Raw genomic sequence first — 14,154 nt, 5'->3', positions numbered from 1 at the left:
CTCGGTTTTGTGGCAAACTATTTTGACATGGAGGAGAGGGGGAAAAATTTGTGGAGGGACAGGAGATCTGTCTCCCTTTCAGCCATTTCTAGGCAACCCTAAATTTATGAATAATTGTCCACCTGTACATTATGTAACCTTTGGCAAAACAGGCATGTACCATGGTGACTGACTTATTGGATCAGAATTTCTACCTACTATCTTTTGAAACAATAACACAGTGCTTTCCCTTTTTTAGACACAGGCCATTCCTCTTCCTTCAGGCACGTAGCTTAGCCCAAAAATATATTAGTGGTAGGAAAGACACAGCTCAGATGGTTTGCACGGAGGTCTTTCTTAAAACCTCAAGTTTACAGAATGCTTCAATGAGCAAAATATACTCCATACTACGTCAGCATTGGTCTTGGGTGGGGAGAGAGACAGGGCCTTCTAGATGGGTGACAGATATCCCATGGTTTGACGTTGGGGACTTTTTGGATGCTATGATGTCACTGAAGAATTTTATTCCCTATAGTAGTTACACGGACATGGCTTTATTGATTCTCCATAGGGCATACACCACTTCGTCAATTCAGGCCAAAATGACACCTACAACATTGTATACATGCTCAAAATGTGGAACACACAACCCAGACATCCTCCATCACCTGTGGAGTTGTCCAAGAGGACAAGATCTGTGGCATAGGATACATGTAGAACTACAGACTACCTTTCATATTACATTCCCACTTACAACGCAATGGGCAATCTTCAATATGCTAGGGGAATCTCATCAATCTCTGCCCAAGCATATAAAAACAATTTTGGTAATATGGGCTTCGCTTGTTATGAAGAGCATATTACACCATTGGTTGAACCCTAATATACGATCCTAATGACTAATACTGACAAAAATAATGTTCCTCTTCAAAATGGATTGGTTGGAAACATTAACTGACAGAGAAAGGCTAAAGGGGAAGTTTCTCACGACTTGGTCTTTTCTTATTCCTACATTATCACCATCTATCAAAGACAGACTGAGAGCCCAGTTGAAGGACACCAGATGGTATCTCCTGAAATGTATTGATGGACATATCCTTAGTCCATAAACTCTAGATTTTTATGGATGCACACAGAGGTGGGAGAGGGATTAAGGGGAGCGATTACAGAATAGGTAGAGTTTGGATAAGTTTATTGTTTTGACAATAATGTCATATTGAATAAAATGGAAAATACAACTTGACATGGATTCTATGACATGTTATTGGTTTGATATGTACTGTTTTAAACTACTAAAAAGAGTTTGAAGGAAACAAATATCAAACTAATTAACCCAATTCGTAAACATCGTAAAGAGAAAAAACTCAAAATGCCAGAATAGCAATCTTTTGGTCGCTGCAACATTGTAAAAAATGCAATAGGAAACAAAATCGTACCTATCCAAAACTTATATCAGTAAAAATGTTATCTCAAACCGCAAAAAGACATGACATCATAGAGCTCCAGCAACTGAAAAATGAAAATGTTAAAGGTTTTGAAGAATGGTGAGACAAGTGAACTTTTTTTTCTTACAAAGCTCTGATTTTGTTTTCATTCTTTAAATTAAAAAAAAAAAATGTACAAGTTTGGTATCAATGTAATCATAGTGACCTGGAGAATCAGTGTGCAATTTTTTTCTACTAGGCAGCCAATCCCTCCATATTCTGGTAGGTGTGGGGGTGGCTGTTTTTATCAGTAGCTTGCACCTGTGCTGCCCCCTGCCTTTATTAGTAGAGGCCTGCTGCTTTCTGCTAGAAGTGCATTTGTCGTCAGACACGGTTTGGGAAGGTCGTATCTTTATGGTATGTGTTTTTTTTAATTTTTCTATGTTAGGCCTGGATCACACTTCCGTTTTTTCAAATCCGTCAAAATCCGTCGGTTTCTGTCAAAAAACGGATCCGCCATTTTTTTGGAGGGTCCGTTTTTTTGTCCCATAGACTTCCATTAGCGGTTACCGCGGATCCGTCAAAACGGATCCGTTTAAAAAAAAACGGATCCGTTTGCATCCGTTTGCAGCAAAAAATGGAAACGGATCAGTTTGGCGGACACAAAAAACGGATGTGTGAAACAGGCCTTAGTGGTTTATGATATTAGTGTTAGGACTCGCAAGTATGAGGACCCTTGACGCTGGCTTGCGAGCTTATCTATTTTGGCCAAAATAAACCAATACCTCATTTAATGTATTTATCATATGTGTTAATTTTTTGCACTTTTTATCATATCTTTTTTGGCAGGATGCAGCTAGGCCTCTTTTTGTGGGCTTGGTGCATTAGGACATCTGTCCCTTTGTGGAAAAATATTCATAATTGAGAGTCCTCAGTGGCTGATACCTTTTTCTGTCCCTTTGTGGTGCATATTATAGTGCAGGGCAGCCCGCCTGATAATAGTATGGGTGACATTAATAGGCTGCAAGCCAGACACTTTGCATCACACTTACCTGTGTGACTGGCATCCTGAGTAAAAGGGCATGTCACACTAAGAGATATCGCTAGCAATATCGCTATAACTAGTGACGTTATAGCGATATTGCTAGCGATATCGCTGTGTCTGATACTTACCTCGTCGTCAGCTTCCTGCGGCGCTTCCAGCTGTGAGGACGAGCGACGTGTGGAGCCGGGCGGGAGGACGCAGGATCGCCTGGTGTGACAGGTAAGTAGCGTCCCCCGTCCCCAGCGATGTCGCTGGTGAGATCTGCCTGTGTGGCAGCTCACTAGCGACCACTTAGCGATGTACCAGCGATCCTGACCGCGTCATATCGCTGGTCGGGATCGCTGGTACATCGCTAAGTGTGACAGTACCTTAAGTCTTATTAGTGTGCAATTGTTTTCTACTAGGCAGCCAACCCCTCTATAATCTGGTAGGTGTGGGGGTGGCTGTTTTTATCAGCAGCTTGCACCTGTGCTGCCCCCTGCCTTTATTAGTGGAGGCCTGCTGCGTCCTGCTAGAAGTGCATTTGTCATAAGACAGGGTTTGGGAAGGCCGTATCTTTCAAGTGTGTTTTTTTTTTTTTTTTCTTTTTTTCTAGCTCTGACCTGGAGAATCCTATTGCCTGGTCATTTTTGCTGTGCAATGAACGACATATAAAAAAAAACTAATCTCAGAAAACAACTTCAGATTTGCGTTTTTTTTATTTTTCACAATTTCACCACAATTGCAATTTTTTGTCCTGTTTTGTAAGACATTGCATGTTGAAATGAGTGGAGTCATTCAGACTTACAATACAGGAAGCCCTCATACAGTGGTGTCAATGGAAGAATAAAAATGTTATGTGTCCTTGAGCGAAGGAGCAGAAAAAAAGAAAAATTGCCCAGCCGTTAAGGTCTCTTTCACACTTCAGTTTTTTGCATCAGTTCAAATCCGCCAAAAAGTGAGACAAGCGGATCCGTTCTCAACTGATGTGAATGGATGGCACAGGATCCGTTTTCAGAAAGGAATCGCTAGAGAGAGAGAGAGAGAGAGAGAGAGAGAGAGAGAGAGATGTTTTTTTGTGTGTCCGGCACCCAGAAAGAATTTCGGGTTAAATGAGTGTGTGGAGGATCCGCCACAGAAAAAAACGTTGCAAGCTCCGTTTTGAAATCTTTGAGGATGGTGACAGACAGCAACTTTTGGCGGATCCTCAAAAAAAACGGATGCAACGGACAGCAATCCGTCACAATCCGCCATTAATGCAAGTCAATGGGGAAAAAAACGGATCCTCAAAAAAAATTGAGGATCCGTTTTTTTTCAAAACCTGGCGGATTGTGACTGATTGTAAAAAACGGAAGTGTGAAAGAGGCCTAAGAGGTTAAAGCAATCAGGATAAAAATTATGTTTTAACTGGAATCATATAAAGGGAATCTGTCACGTGTATGACCTATTAATATGAGCATACAGGTAAGAGAAATGTTACACTAGTCCTACCTGTCTGCCTCATATGTGTCAAGATACACTTTTTATTGCACCCCTTGTTGTTAATTTAAGTCGTCTTTAACCCGTTCATGACAGCCAATACGTATATTTACTGACCTGAGATATAAGGTGACAATCCAGCAGCTCTAGGCTGTCCACTATATCTGACAACTTGCTGTATCACAAATGATCAGTGTTGGCACTGTCCATATCTGTTTAACCCCTTAGTTGCTGCTGTCAAAAGTGACTACATCAAATAAATGGTTAATAGATTTTGGGGGCTTGCACTTTAATCTAATTGACACACCGAGACCTTGATTGTGTGGTCCTGATGTTTGCCATAGCAGTTCATGGCCAAATAGAGTCTCCTGGCTATAGCGGTCAGTTCAGAAGATAGTGACATTTAAGTGGTAAACAAACACTTTTTCATTCCGGCTATAACACTTTGCATTAATTCCTGAAAATCACCTGAAGGGTTAATAAACTACCTGAGAGCAGTTTTCAATATGTCTGGGGGTGCAGTTTTTAAAATGGTATCATGTTTGGGGTTTTGAAATAAAAGCCACCCCTAAAGTCACTTCAAACTTGGATAAGTCCCTCAAAAAATAAACTTTGTAAATTTCCTTGAAAAAATGAAAAATTATTACTACATTTTTAAACCTCCTGAAAGGCTAACAAAATAAACTAGTGTTTTAAAAATGATGCTGATGTAAAGCAGGCATGAGGGAAATTTTATTTATTAATGTTTTTCTGGGGTATGACTATCTGGATTAAAGGGATAATCAAAGTTTGAAAATTGCAATTTTTTTTTACATTTTTGTCAAGTTTCTGACATTTTTTATAAATAAACACAAAATATATCAATCTAAATTTACCACTCTCATAAATTATAATGTGCCATGAAACAACAATCTCAAAATCACTGGGATTTGATGAAGCATTCCAGAGTTATGACCACATAAAGTGACATTGGACAGAATTTAAAAAATTGTCACAAAGGGGTTAAAATATCCAAAATGTGTCCAGTGCTATTGAGATGAAACACATTTTACATAGCCGGCGTATTTTTATTGGTCTGAACAATAGCAGATATCACTCCACAGCCCACAATATCTTCACAAAGGAGCATTTTTGTTAATATTATAATGAAAACTTTCAAATTTTTGCATGATATTACAAAGAACATCGATATCTGTGGCACAACTGCATAAGTCAGTGTTTCCCAAACTCCAGTCCTCACGGCTCCCAACCTGTCATGTTTTCAGGATCTCCATAGTGTTGCACAGGTGAGAGAATTCCTGATGCCTTGATGATACTTCCATCACCTGCAACGCTTAGGAAATCTAAGGGAATCCTGAGAACCTGACCTGTTGGGGGCTGTGAGATCTGGAGTCTGGGAAGCACTGGCATAACGTATCATAAAATACTTAAAGGGAATCGGTAACCAGGTTTTTGCTACCTCATCTCAAAGCACCATAATGTAGGAAAAGAGACCCTGATTCCAGCAATGTTTCACTTAGTTTACTGGGTGCAGCAGTTTTTATATGCACCTGAGCTCAGAAAGTGAACTCAGCCCACACCTCTGATTAACAATTTTCTGTATACATTGACAGTGAGCTGCTTATCAGAGGAGGAGGCTTGATCATACCAGCGCTCACCTGAGCACCAGTCCTGGCAGTAATAATCTCCTGATGATAAAACCTTCATTGTATGGAAACAAAAGCACAAAGTCTAATAAGTGTCACATCGTTGATATCAGTGTCTCAGCTGCTACATCTTGCTGTCCTCAGATTACATATCAAAAACCTGCTGACAGATGTGTAGCAACAGACTTGGGAAAATAGTTAACACACTAAAAACTGCAGCTGACCCTTCCAGTTCCTGTACAGCCTAGAGATCCTGACCCCCAGTCCCTAAGGGTTCTTGCGTGAGCAGAACTAGAACTAACCACAGACTAGACGATGGCAAGTAGACTTATGTTGCCTGAAAGTCTGTGCAGCGCATCACATTCCTCCTAACCAACCGGAGGGCAGAGCAGAGTGCAAATTACCTACAGAAGGTTAAGTGTGCAGAAATAGAAAGAGATCCAAGAGTGAGTAAAACAAACCATGAAATAGAAAATAAAGTATTAAGTATGTACTTTTGCAGAATAAGCCGCTTACTTCCTAAAAAGAAACAGAAGATAGATGCAGGGAAAAGAACATAAACAGCAGCGGGATTAACCCTAGCTGGTCTTTCATTGACTGGATTAAACTACAGCAGTATGGCTGGACATCCAAATGAGACTATCACCAGCATTAAGCCCAGCAGGGACAAAGTATATAAAGTCGCACCTCAAAGATGATGGGGAAGACAAATGAATAAATGAAAACATCAATTACCCTAAATAGACTGAAGCAAGGCTAACAGAAACAAAACAGAAAGTGAAAAGGTGTATCTGTTGTGTCTTGGCAGACAGGGAAGCTGACCAGAAATCACAGGCTCAATCAAGGGTTCGAACCCGGGCGTATGACAATAGATTCCCTTTAAAGTGAAATCAAGTTATTATTGACCAATATCTATACAGTGTGTGTGTGTGTATATATCTCTATCTATATATCATTTCTCCTTGCGGAGAATAACATGCTAAGCATGTCGGGGTGAGGAGACTTAAAGCCGCAATGCTCCTCTGGGAAATATGCTAATTATGCAAATTGTCTCTTCAGAGAGGAAGAGGACTAGAACTCTAGTGCCACCTATTGGAGGTAGCAATCCTAAAAGTCAATGTTGACCCTTTAACGAGCCTAGTTACATGACTTAGGATAAGTCTCTGAAGAGACAATTTGCATAATTAGCATATTTCCCAGAGGAGCATTGCGGCTTTAAGTCTCCTCACCTCGACATGCTTAGCATGTTATTCTCCGCAAGGAGAAATGATACTTCTTGGATATCGGTCAGACGCCTCTCTCGCAGCCAAACCAGATCTCCCACTTTGCACTGATGAGGGGCAGTACCCCGAAACACAGTGTCTGCAAATGGAGATTCTGGCTTGGCTTTTATCCTAAGTCATGTAACTAGGCTCGTTAAAGGGTCAACATTGACTTTTAGGATTGCTACCTCCAATAGGTGGCACTAGAGTTCTAGTCCTCTTCCTCTCTGAAGAGACAATTTGCATAATTAGTGTGTGTGTGTGTATATATATATATATATATATATATATATACATATATATACACACACACACACTTTTTTTTTTTGTATATTCTTGAACCACTTACCTTATTCTGCTTTACAACGTGAGACACCACTTCTCGACTGCCAGTCTCCAGTCCTTTGTAAGCAAAAGGTTCAAATCCCATTTTATCACAATAGAAGGATGCTGCCTATAAGGAGATGTCCAAAATTATATATCGAAAGTACGTGTTATTGTATTGCTGCATAATTGATGTATAATTTCTGCTATAGTTCAGTTTTATGCTATTAAACATACCTGTCTTGCATTTCCAACCCAAAAGGTAAGATGATGGAAGGTTAGGAAGCGACCTCTTTCATGCTTGAAAATAAAATTTATGAAAAATCATAAAAATGCATTTGCAATGAAACTAGGATGAGCTACATAAAAAAGAAAACACTACATTTGTCAAATACCTCCATATCAGAAGTGCTGATGAATTTATGAACCGCACATGATCGGCAGGTACTGTGCATCTGTCCTGTTCTAATGAGCAGGACCTGACGACTGCCTATTGTGCACCCATTTCGTCAATGGCACCACTTCCTTCCAATTGTGCTGAGAATGGCTGTGGATTGTGCCAGATAACCAATAAGAAGCAGGCCTTTTGGGGTTTAGCATTTTACATTGTAAAAACATTTTAAATTTGGTGTTGGCACGGCCTTGTGTTTTGCAACTCTTGTACAATTTTGGCAAATGAAAACACAAGTTTTTTTTTTCTAAGAATTAAATTTTGGGGCTACAATCAAAATAACCCCTCAAATCTTTCATGTTTTATGTTCTCTTCTCTGTTCGTCACATAAATGAAGTGCATATATTTAAAGTGATGAGGATGATATCTCTGTGAGCAGAGATCACCACACTGAGGAGGCTCCTGGTCACAGTACAGAAGAGCATGACCACAGGAGTTATGTATGTATTACAGCATCAGTCCTACTCTTCTCTTGAGATGTCTTGGAGAGTAAAGTCCTCTGATTTGTATTCCCTCGATATGCCGGAACTCAGTTTTATAAAGATACCCATGTATTACATGGAGGGCTGTTACAGAATCACTCAGCACCCAGAATATGTTGTGCAGTTATATGTGTATATATAATAGGTTCCATGTGAGATGCATGTCCCTAATGTATCAGCAGTGTCCGCCCTCCCCCCACCTTTGTAATTCCCACAGTAAACATCCGCAGGCTCCGGCCACCTGCGGCTTTTGGCCGGCTCTCTGTATCTGTGTGATATATATTCTGTGTCCTGTGAGTAAAAAGTGTTGTCAGACTGGAAATACATGGAGAAGCAGTGATCTTTTATATGCACCCATGAAAACAAGGAATTCCAGCCATCGTCATTCATTCAGACTCCAGCCAACGCAGAGCGGACCTCCGAAAACACGGGGTGGTGCTGAAAGAGGTACCCCAGCTTGGATGACCCCGTTACACTGGTGGCAGACAGCGGGATTTGATACCCCTTCTACAGGAGGAAAGGAATGAATGGAAAATAATTACCAGAAGTTAAAGAGGACTACATTAAAAGACCTGGTGGAAGCCCGAGGGTTGATCGCCAGCAACAAAACAAAAGCGGATTTGATAGCAGCCATCATGGAACACGACAGTGCAGCGCCCCCCAATGTGAATGTGGAGGAGACCGAATTCCAGAGGGAGGTAAAGAACAGACTGGCGTTCTATGGCCCAAACCCTGCAGTAGAGATCATACGAGAGGTGATGGCTGATGTGCGTACTGATCTGAAGGAAAAGATGGCCGAGCGAACCAGGAAAGAGCTAGCCAAGATGGAGATGGCAGAGCGGACCAAAGTGGAGCTGGCCAAGATGGAGATGGCAGAGCGGAGAGAGGAGAGTCAGCGAGCAGGGGGAGCTCTGGCCTTCGACCAGGTACCTTCAACAGTAAGCCACAAAAAGATCTAGTACAATGCCTTCCGACAGTTGGGGGAGGCAGAGGAAGACATTGATAGCTTTCTGCAGGACTTTGAGCGGCAGTGTGCCCTTCATCAAGTAAAGCCAGAGGAACGGGTTCAGATTCTGGCCAGCAAGCTGACAGGCCAGGCAGCGGACGCCTATCGCACGGTACCTGATGAGGACTGTATGGACTATGAGCGGATCAAAGAAGTGATCTTGGCCCGGTATGCGCTGACACCAGAGGCCTACCGCCAAAAGTTCCGCGGACTTATAAAACGCGTAACCGATACCCACGCTGAATGGGCCTGTAAATTATGGCGGTCACTGCTACAGTGGGTACAAGGGAGTCAAGCAACCACTAAGGAGGACGTCCTCCAGCTCTTCCTGTTAGAACGATTCTTTAATGGACTAAACCCCGAGACACAGGAATGGCTTCGGGACAGGCGGCCAACGACTCTTGAGGAAGCCGCTCGTCTGGCCGATGAACATCATGATGCCAGGAGGCCGCAGTTGTCCGGATCAAAGGTGGTCACTAGGGGCCCGCCCATGGACCTGGAGGGCCCCAAACCACCGAAGATTGTAGGGGGACCAGCTAGAAACCCGGCCTACCACAGTCCCCCTGGTGCGCGATGCCACACCTGTCGTCATCTGGGCCACCTGCAAAGACAATGCCCCAACCGGACTCAGCATACCCAGTGGCCAAAGGCGGGAACAACTACCTTCAGCCGGGCTGCTGTACACTGCTACCAAGGCGAAGCTGACCCGGCATTGGGGGCTACGATTAACCAAGGGGTGGAAGAGATGGAGGAAGTGCTGCATGAAATAGACCCCGTGCAGGCAGCCCGGGCAGATAATCGACCACAGCATCGACAGGTTGTGTGGGTTAATGGGAAACGTATGCAGGGACTAAGATTCCGGGGCAACTTTGACCCTTGTGAAGCCTCATCTCGTCTGGGACCAAGAGAAGACGGACCGGACAGTGGCGGATAGGGGCGGATGGGGCGGTCGCCCCGGGCCCAAGGTTTTTTGGGGGCCCAGGGCAGGGGCCAATCCGGTCGGCATCTGTGTGAGCCGCCGCCGCCGCCCAGTGGCGTAGGAAGGGGGGTGCGGGGGGGCGGGCCGCCCCAGGCGGCACGTGTGTGGGGGCGGCGCAGCACGGCAGGAGCAGAAATTCCTCCTCTCTGTGCTGTGGGACTCGGGAGAGAAGCGTGGAGGCGGCCGGCCGAGGCACAGTGAGGAGAGAAGAGGACTGAGTGTTAGCAGGAGATTTTGGCAGCGGCTAGCGCAGGTGGGTCACAGGTCACTCACCATTTGGGAGGAGGATGCTCTCTGCCTCTCCCCAGCCTCCCTCCATGCTCAGTCAGCTGCTGAGCTCTCCCTGCGGGCGGCTTCCTTCCTCAGTGTCACACAGAGTCACTCACACTCACACACACAGCAGCCAGGCAGTCGCAGGCAGCCTGTGTAAGGCTGTGTGCACACACTGCGGATTTTGCTGCGGTTCCGCAGCGGTTTTTGACATGTCAATTCTTTCTGCGGATTCTCCTGCGGTTTGCCATCTCCTCTATTGAGGAGATGAAAAACCGCAGGGCAAAACCGCAGAGCAATCCGCAGGTAAAACCGCAGGTATTTTGACCTGCGGTTTCACCTGCGGATTTTACAAAATCCGCGCGGATGAATCCGCACCTAATCCGTAGCGTGTGCACACAGCCTAAGTGTAACTTACAGTATATGTTAACACAAAAAAATGGAGTGAAAGTCCAAAATATTTTAGAAACGTAAGAAATTTATTTGAGGAACAACCACGTTATCCCGTGCTAAAGTGCTTACCCATCATGTGCTCCAGGACAAGTGCAGCGCCGCCACCAGCGCAAGTGCAGCGTGGCGGCGCTGCACTTGTCCTGGAGGCTGGAGCACATGATGGGTAAGCACTTTAGCATGGGATAACGGGGTTGTTCCTCAGGGTGCGCACCTGGGTTCTTCCCTACACTTTGTGTCCCGGTTTTATGGCCCATCATTACAAGAAGCACTTGGCTCCTTTTCACTTAATATTATATGGACAGGACAATTAGCAGCTGATATTACCCGATTCCTTCATTGTAGATGTTGTTTATAATTGTCAGTACGATTTTTATGTATAATAAATTTCTTACGTTTCTAAAATATTTTGGACTTTCACTCCATTTTTTTGTGTTAACATGTTATGTGGGAGTGTCCATTATCGATCCCCTTTGAGTCATAATTTTACAAATGGTGACTCGCCTGGGGTACATTGCGAATTGTTCCATTTGGTATTGAGATATATATATATATATATATATATATATATATATATATATATATATATATATATATATATATATATATATATATATATATAAAGTGTAACTTATACTGCGGCCAGGGGCAGAGGAGGCGGAGCTGAGCCTGCACATTACTGTCTGTGCTGCCTGGGAGCACTGTCGCAGGCAGTGTGTCAGAAATGAATGTCTGTCTGTGACTGTGTGATTAATCATTAACATCCCTAACCGTAGCCGGCCAGGCCGGTACCCCCTCCCAAGCGTGGCCATTTTATTCCTTTCCAGACCCCGCATCCGAGCAGGCCATTCACCGCCCGAGGGGGCGCCAAATTCGGGAACAGCCGATTTAATATTATTTATATTGTTTGACCATACAATACAATTTCTTGTGAGAAAAAAGTAATTTTTCTTTGTTTTTATGGTCTAATAAATGTTACAATTTGTATACCTAAAAATCAGCATATGCAGTGTTTTTGTGAGAAGAGCCACAAAATTTTGACAGAAAATGTTTTCCTGGGAAGTGGGGTACAGGGGCCCAGGTTTTATGAACAGCCCCGGGCCCATAGTCCACTTAATCCGCCACTGAGTGGCAGTCCGTGTAGCAGGGGGAGCCATACATCGACTACCCACTGCCAGGATTCACCTGAACTGGGGAGTCGGGGATGGCCTTGTTGAGGTCGGCTTGATGGAGGATTTGCCTGCAGACGTCTTGCTGGGAAATGACTTGGGGCCCATGTTGTCTGCATTCTCGGTGGCCCCTCTGGCTGAGACATATCCTGTGACCACCCGGAGACAAGCTCGAGCTGCGGAGGCGGAATCACACTCAGAGGCCCAGGTAAGACATTCCAGCCCTACACGTATTCCCATAGCCAGACACATTTCATGGGCCACCCCAGATGAATTTAAGAGGGAGTTACTTGAGGATCCTTCATTAGAGAGATATCGTGGGAAGGCACAGGAGGGGAGAGGGGTACTGGAAGGGGAACAGTTTGTATGGAAGCAGGGACTCCTCTACCGGATCACAGAGCAGCACCACACAGGGACGAGCCCCACTATAAAACAACAGCTGGTAGTTCCCAAGAAGTATAGGCAGGAGTTACTGCGAATCTCTTATGATATACCCTTGGCCGGGCACTTCGGCGTCAGTCGCACCAGGCATCGTCTGACACAAAACTTCTTTTTGCCGGGGGTAACCTATGAAGTTCGTCAGTACTGCCAGACCTGTGACAGTTGCCAGCGCATTGGCAAGAGGGGGGGATTGATGCAAGGCCAAATTATGCCCCCTCCCCATTGTGGAGGAACCATTTAGCCGAGTAGCGGTCGATCTGATAGGGCCATTAGCCAAACCCAGTCCGTCAGGGGAAAAGGTATATATTGACAGTGGTAGATTATGCCACACGGTATCCAGAGGCGGTTGCATTACCTAACATACTGGCAGAGACGGTGGCGGCCGCCCTGCTCCAGGTTTTCTCACGGGATGGATTTCCCTGGGAGATTATCTCGGACCAGGGTACCCAGTTTACAGCAGAGGAGACCAACCTACTGTGGAAGCTGTGCGGCGTAAAGTCCATTAGAAGCGCCCCGTACTACCCGCAAACCAATGGGTTGTGTGAACGCTTTAACGGGACATTAAAACAGCTCATTGGGACTTTTACCAGGACCTACAGGGACTGGGAGAAATTCTTGCCACACCTCCTGTTTGCCTATCGGGAGGTGCCCCAAGAATCCACAGGGTTCTCCCCATTCGAGCTGGTATACGGGAGACGGGTAAGGGGACCCCTAGACTTAGTGCTGGAACACTGGGAAGGGGAGGGTCTCATAGAAGGGGTACCTATTGTACCCCATGTGCTGGAATTCCGGGACCGCCTACAGGAGCTGACCCAGGTTGTACGTGAGAACCTGCAGGCGACCCAGCAGCGCCAGCGCGTATGGTACCATCGGAGGGCCAGAGAGCGCACCTTAGAAATAGGACAGAAGGTCTTGGTGTTAGAGCCCACTAAGCAGAACAAGTTCCAAGCTGCATGGCAGGGGCCCTACCAGGTAGTGGGGGAAAATAGCCGACACAACCTATAATGTCGCCGATTGTGACGACCCCAGGGTTATCCGCATGTTCCACGTGAATATGCTGAAGCCCTACCGGGAGCGCCCTGAGGAGGTAGTGGCCATCTGTGCACCTGAAGCAGAGGATTTAGCCGGACTTCCCTTGCCGGATGTCTTAGGGGAAAGGACTCAGTCTAAAACATGGAACCAGGTACACTTGGGTGAAGACTTAGGCCCCCGGGAGAGACAGCAGGCGGAGGCGTTGTTGAGGCTGCGACAGAGGATGTTTTCAGAGAGACCGGGGTACACCCGCCTGGCACAACACAAGGTTGAGACCCAGGATCAGACCCCCCCTGCGACAAAACCCCTTCTGCGTCCCTGAGTCTGTACGAGAGGGGATGCGACAAGAGATACAAGAGATGTTGCGTTTAGGGGTCATTGAAGAGTCAATCCCTGGGCATCCCCCGTAGTGTTAGTGCCCAAGAAGGATGGGACTACATGGTTTTATGTAGACTATCGTAAGCTCAATGAGAAAACAGTGACGGATGCATATCCCATGCCGCGTGTGGATGAGTTGTTAGACCGGCTGGCGGGGGCAAAGTATTTGACCACCATCGATCTATGCAAAGGCTACTGGCAGATTCCCCTTAGTCCTGATGCTATTCCCAAGTCGGCATTTGTCACCCCATTCGGCTTATTCCAGTTTCGAGTTATGCCATTCGGGATGAAGAATGCCCCGGCGACCTTCCAAAGGCTGGCTGACCGGCTTCTGGATGGTCTCCAGGACTATGCTTGT

General features: G+C 45.2%; 1 protein-coding gene across 2 annotated transcripts in view; it reads right to left on the bottom strand.

The window, feature by feature from the left end:
- Window positions 1-14,154, bottom strand: part of LOC141080531 (4-hydroxyphenylpyruvate dioxygenase) — a 95,283-nt gene that overhangs the window by 72,729 nt on the left and 8,400 nt on the right. For both annotated transcript variants that reach the window (XM_073565790.1, XM_073565791.1), the window contains exons 3-4: window positions 7,376-7,438; window positions 7,164-7,268 (exon numbers count right to left, since the gene is read on the bottom strand). In XM_073565790.1, the coding sequence (XP_073421891.1) occupies window positions 7,164-7,268; window positions 7,376-7,438 (168 nt within the window). The remainder of the gene's footprint in view (window positions 1-7,163; window positions 7,269-7,375; window positions 7,439-14,154) is intronic.

The sequence above is a fragment of the Dendrobates tinctorius genome, unplaced genomic scaffold, assembly GCF_039654945.1.
Source record: "Dendrobates tinctorius isolate UK_male_01 unplaced genomic scaffold, ASM3965494v1 ptg000016l, whole genome shotgun sequence".
Lineage (NCBI taxonomy): Eukaryota > Metazoa > Chordata > Amphibia > Anura > Dendrobatidae > Dendrobates > Dendrobates tinctorius.
The sequence above is the reverse complement of the archived record's forward strand: the minus strand, read 5'-3'. Positions and strand labels throughout refer to the sequence as shown.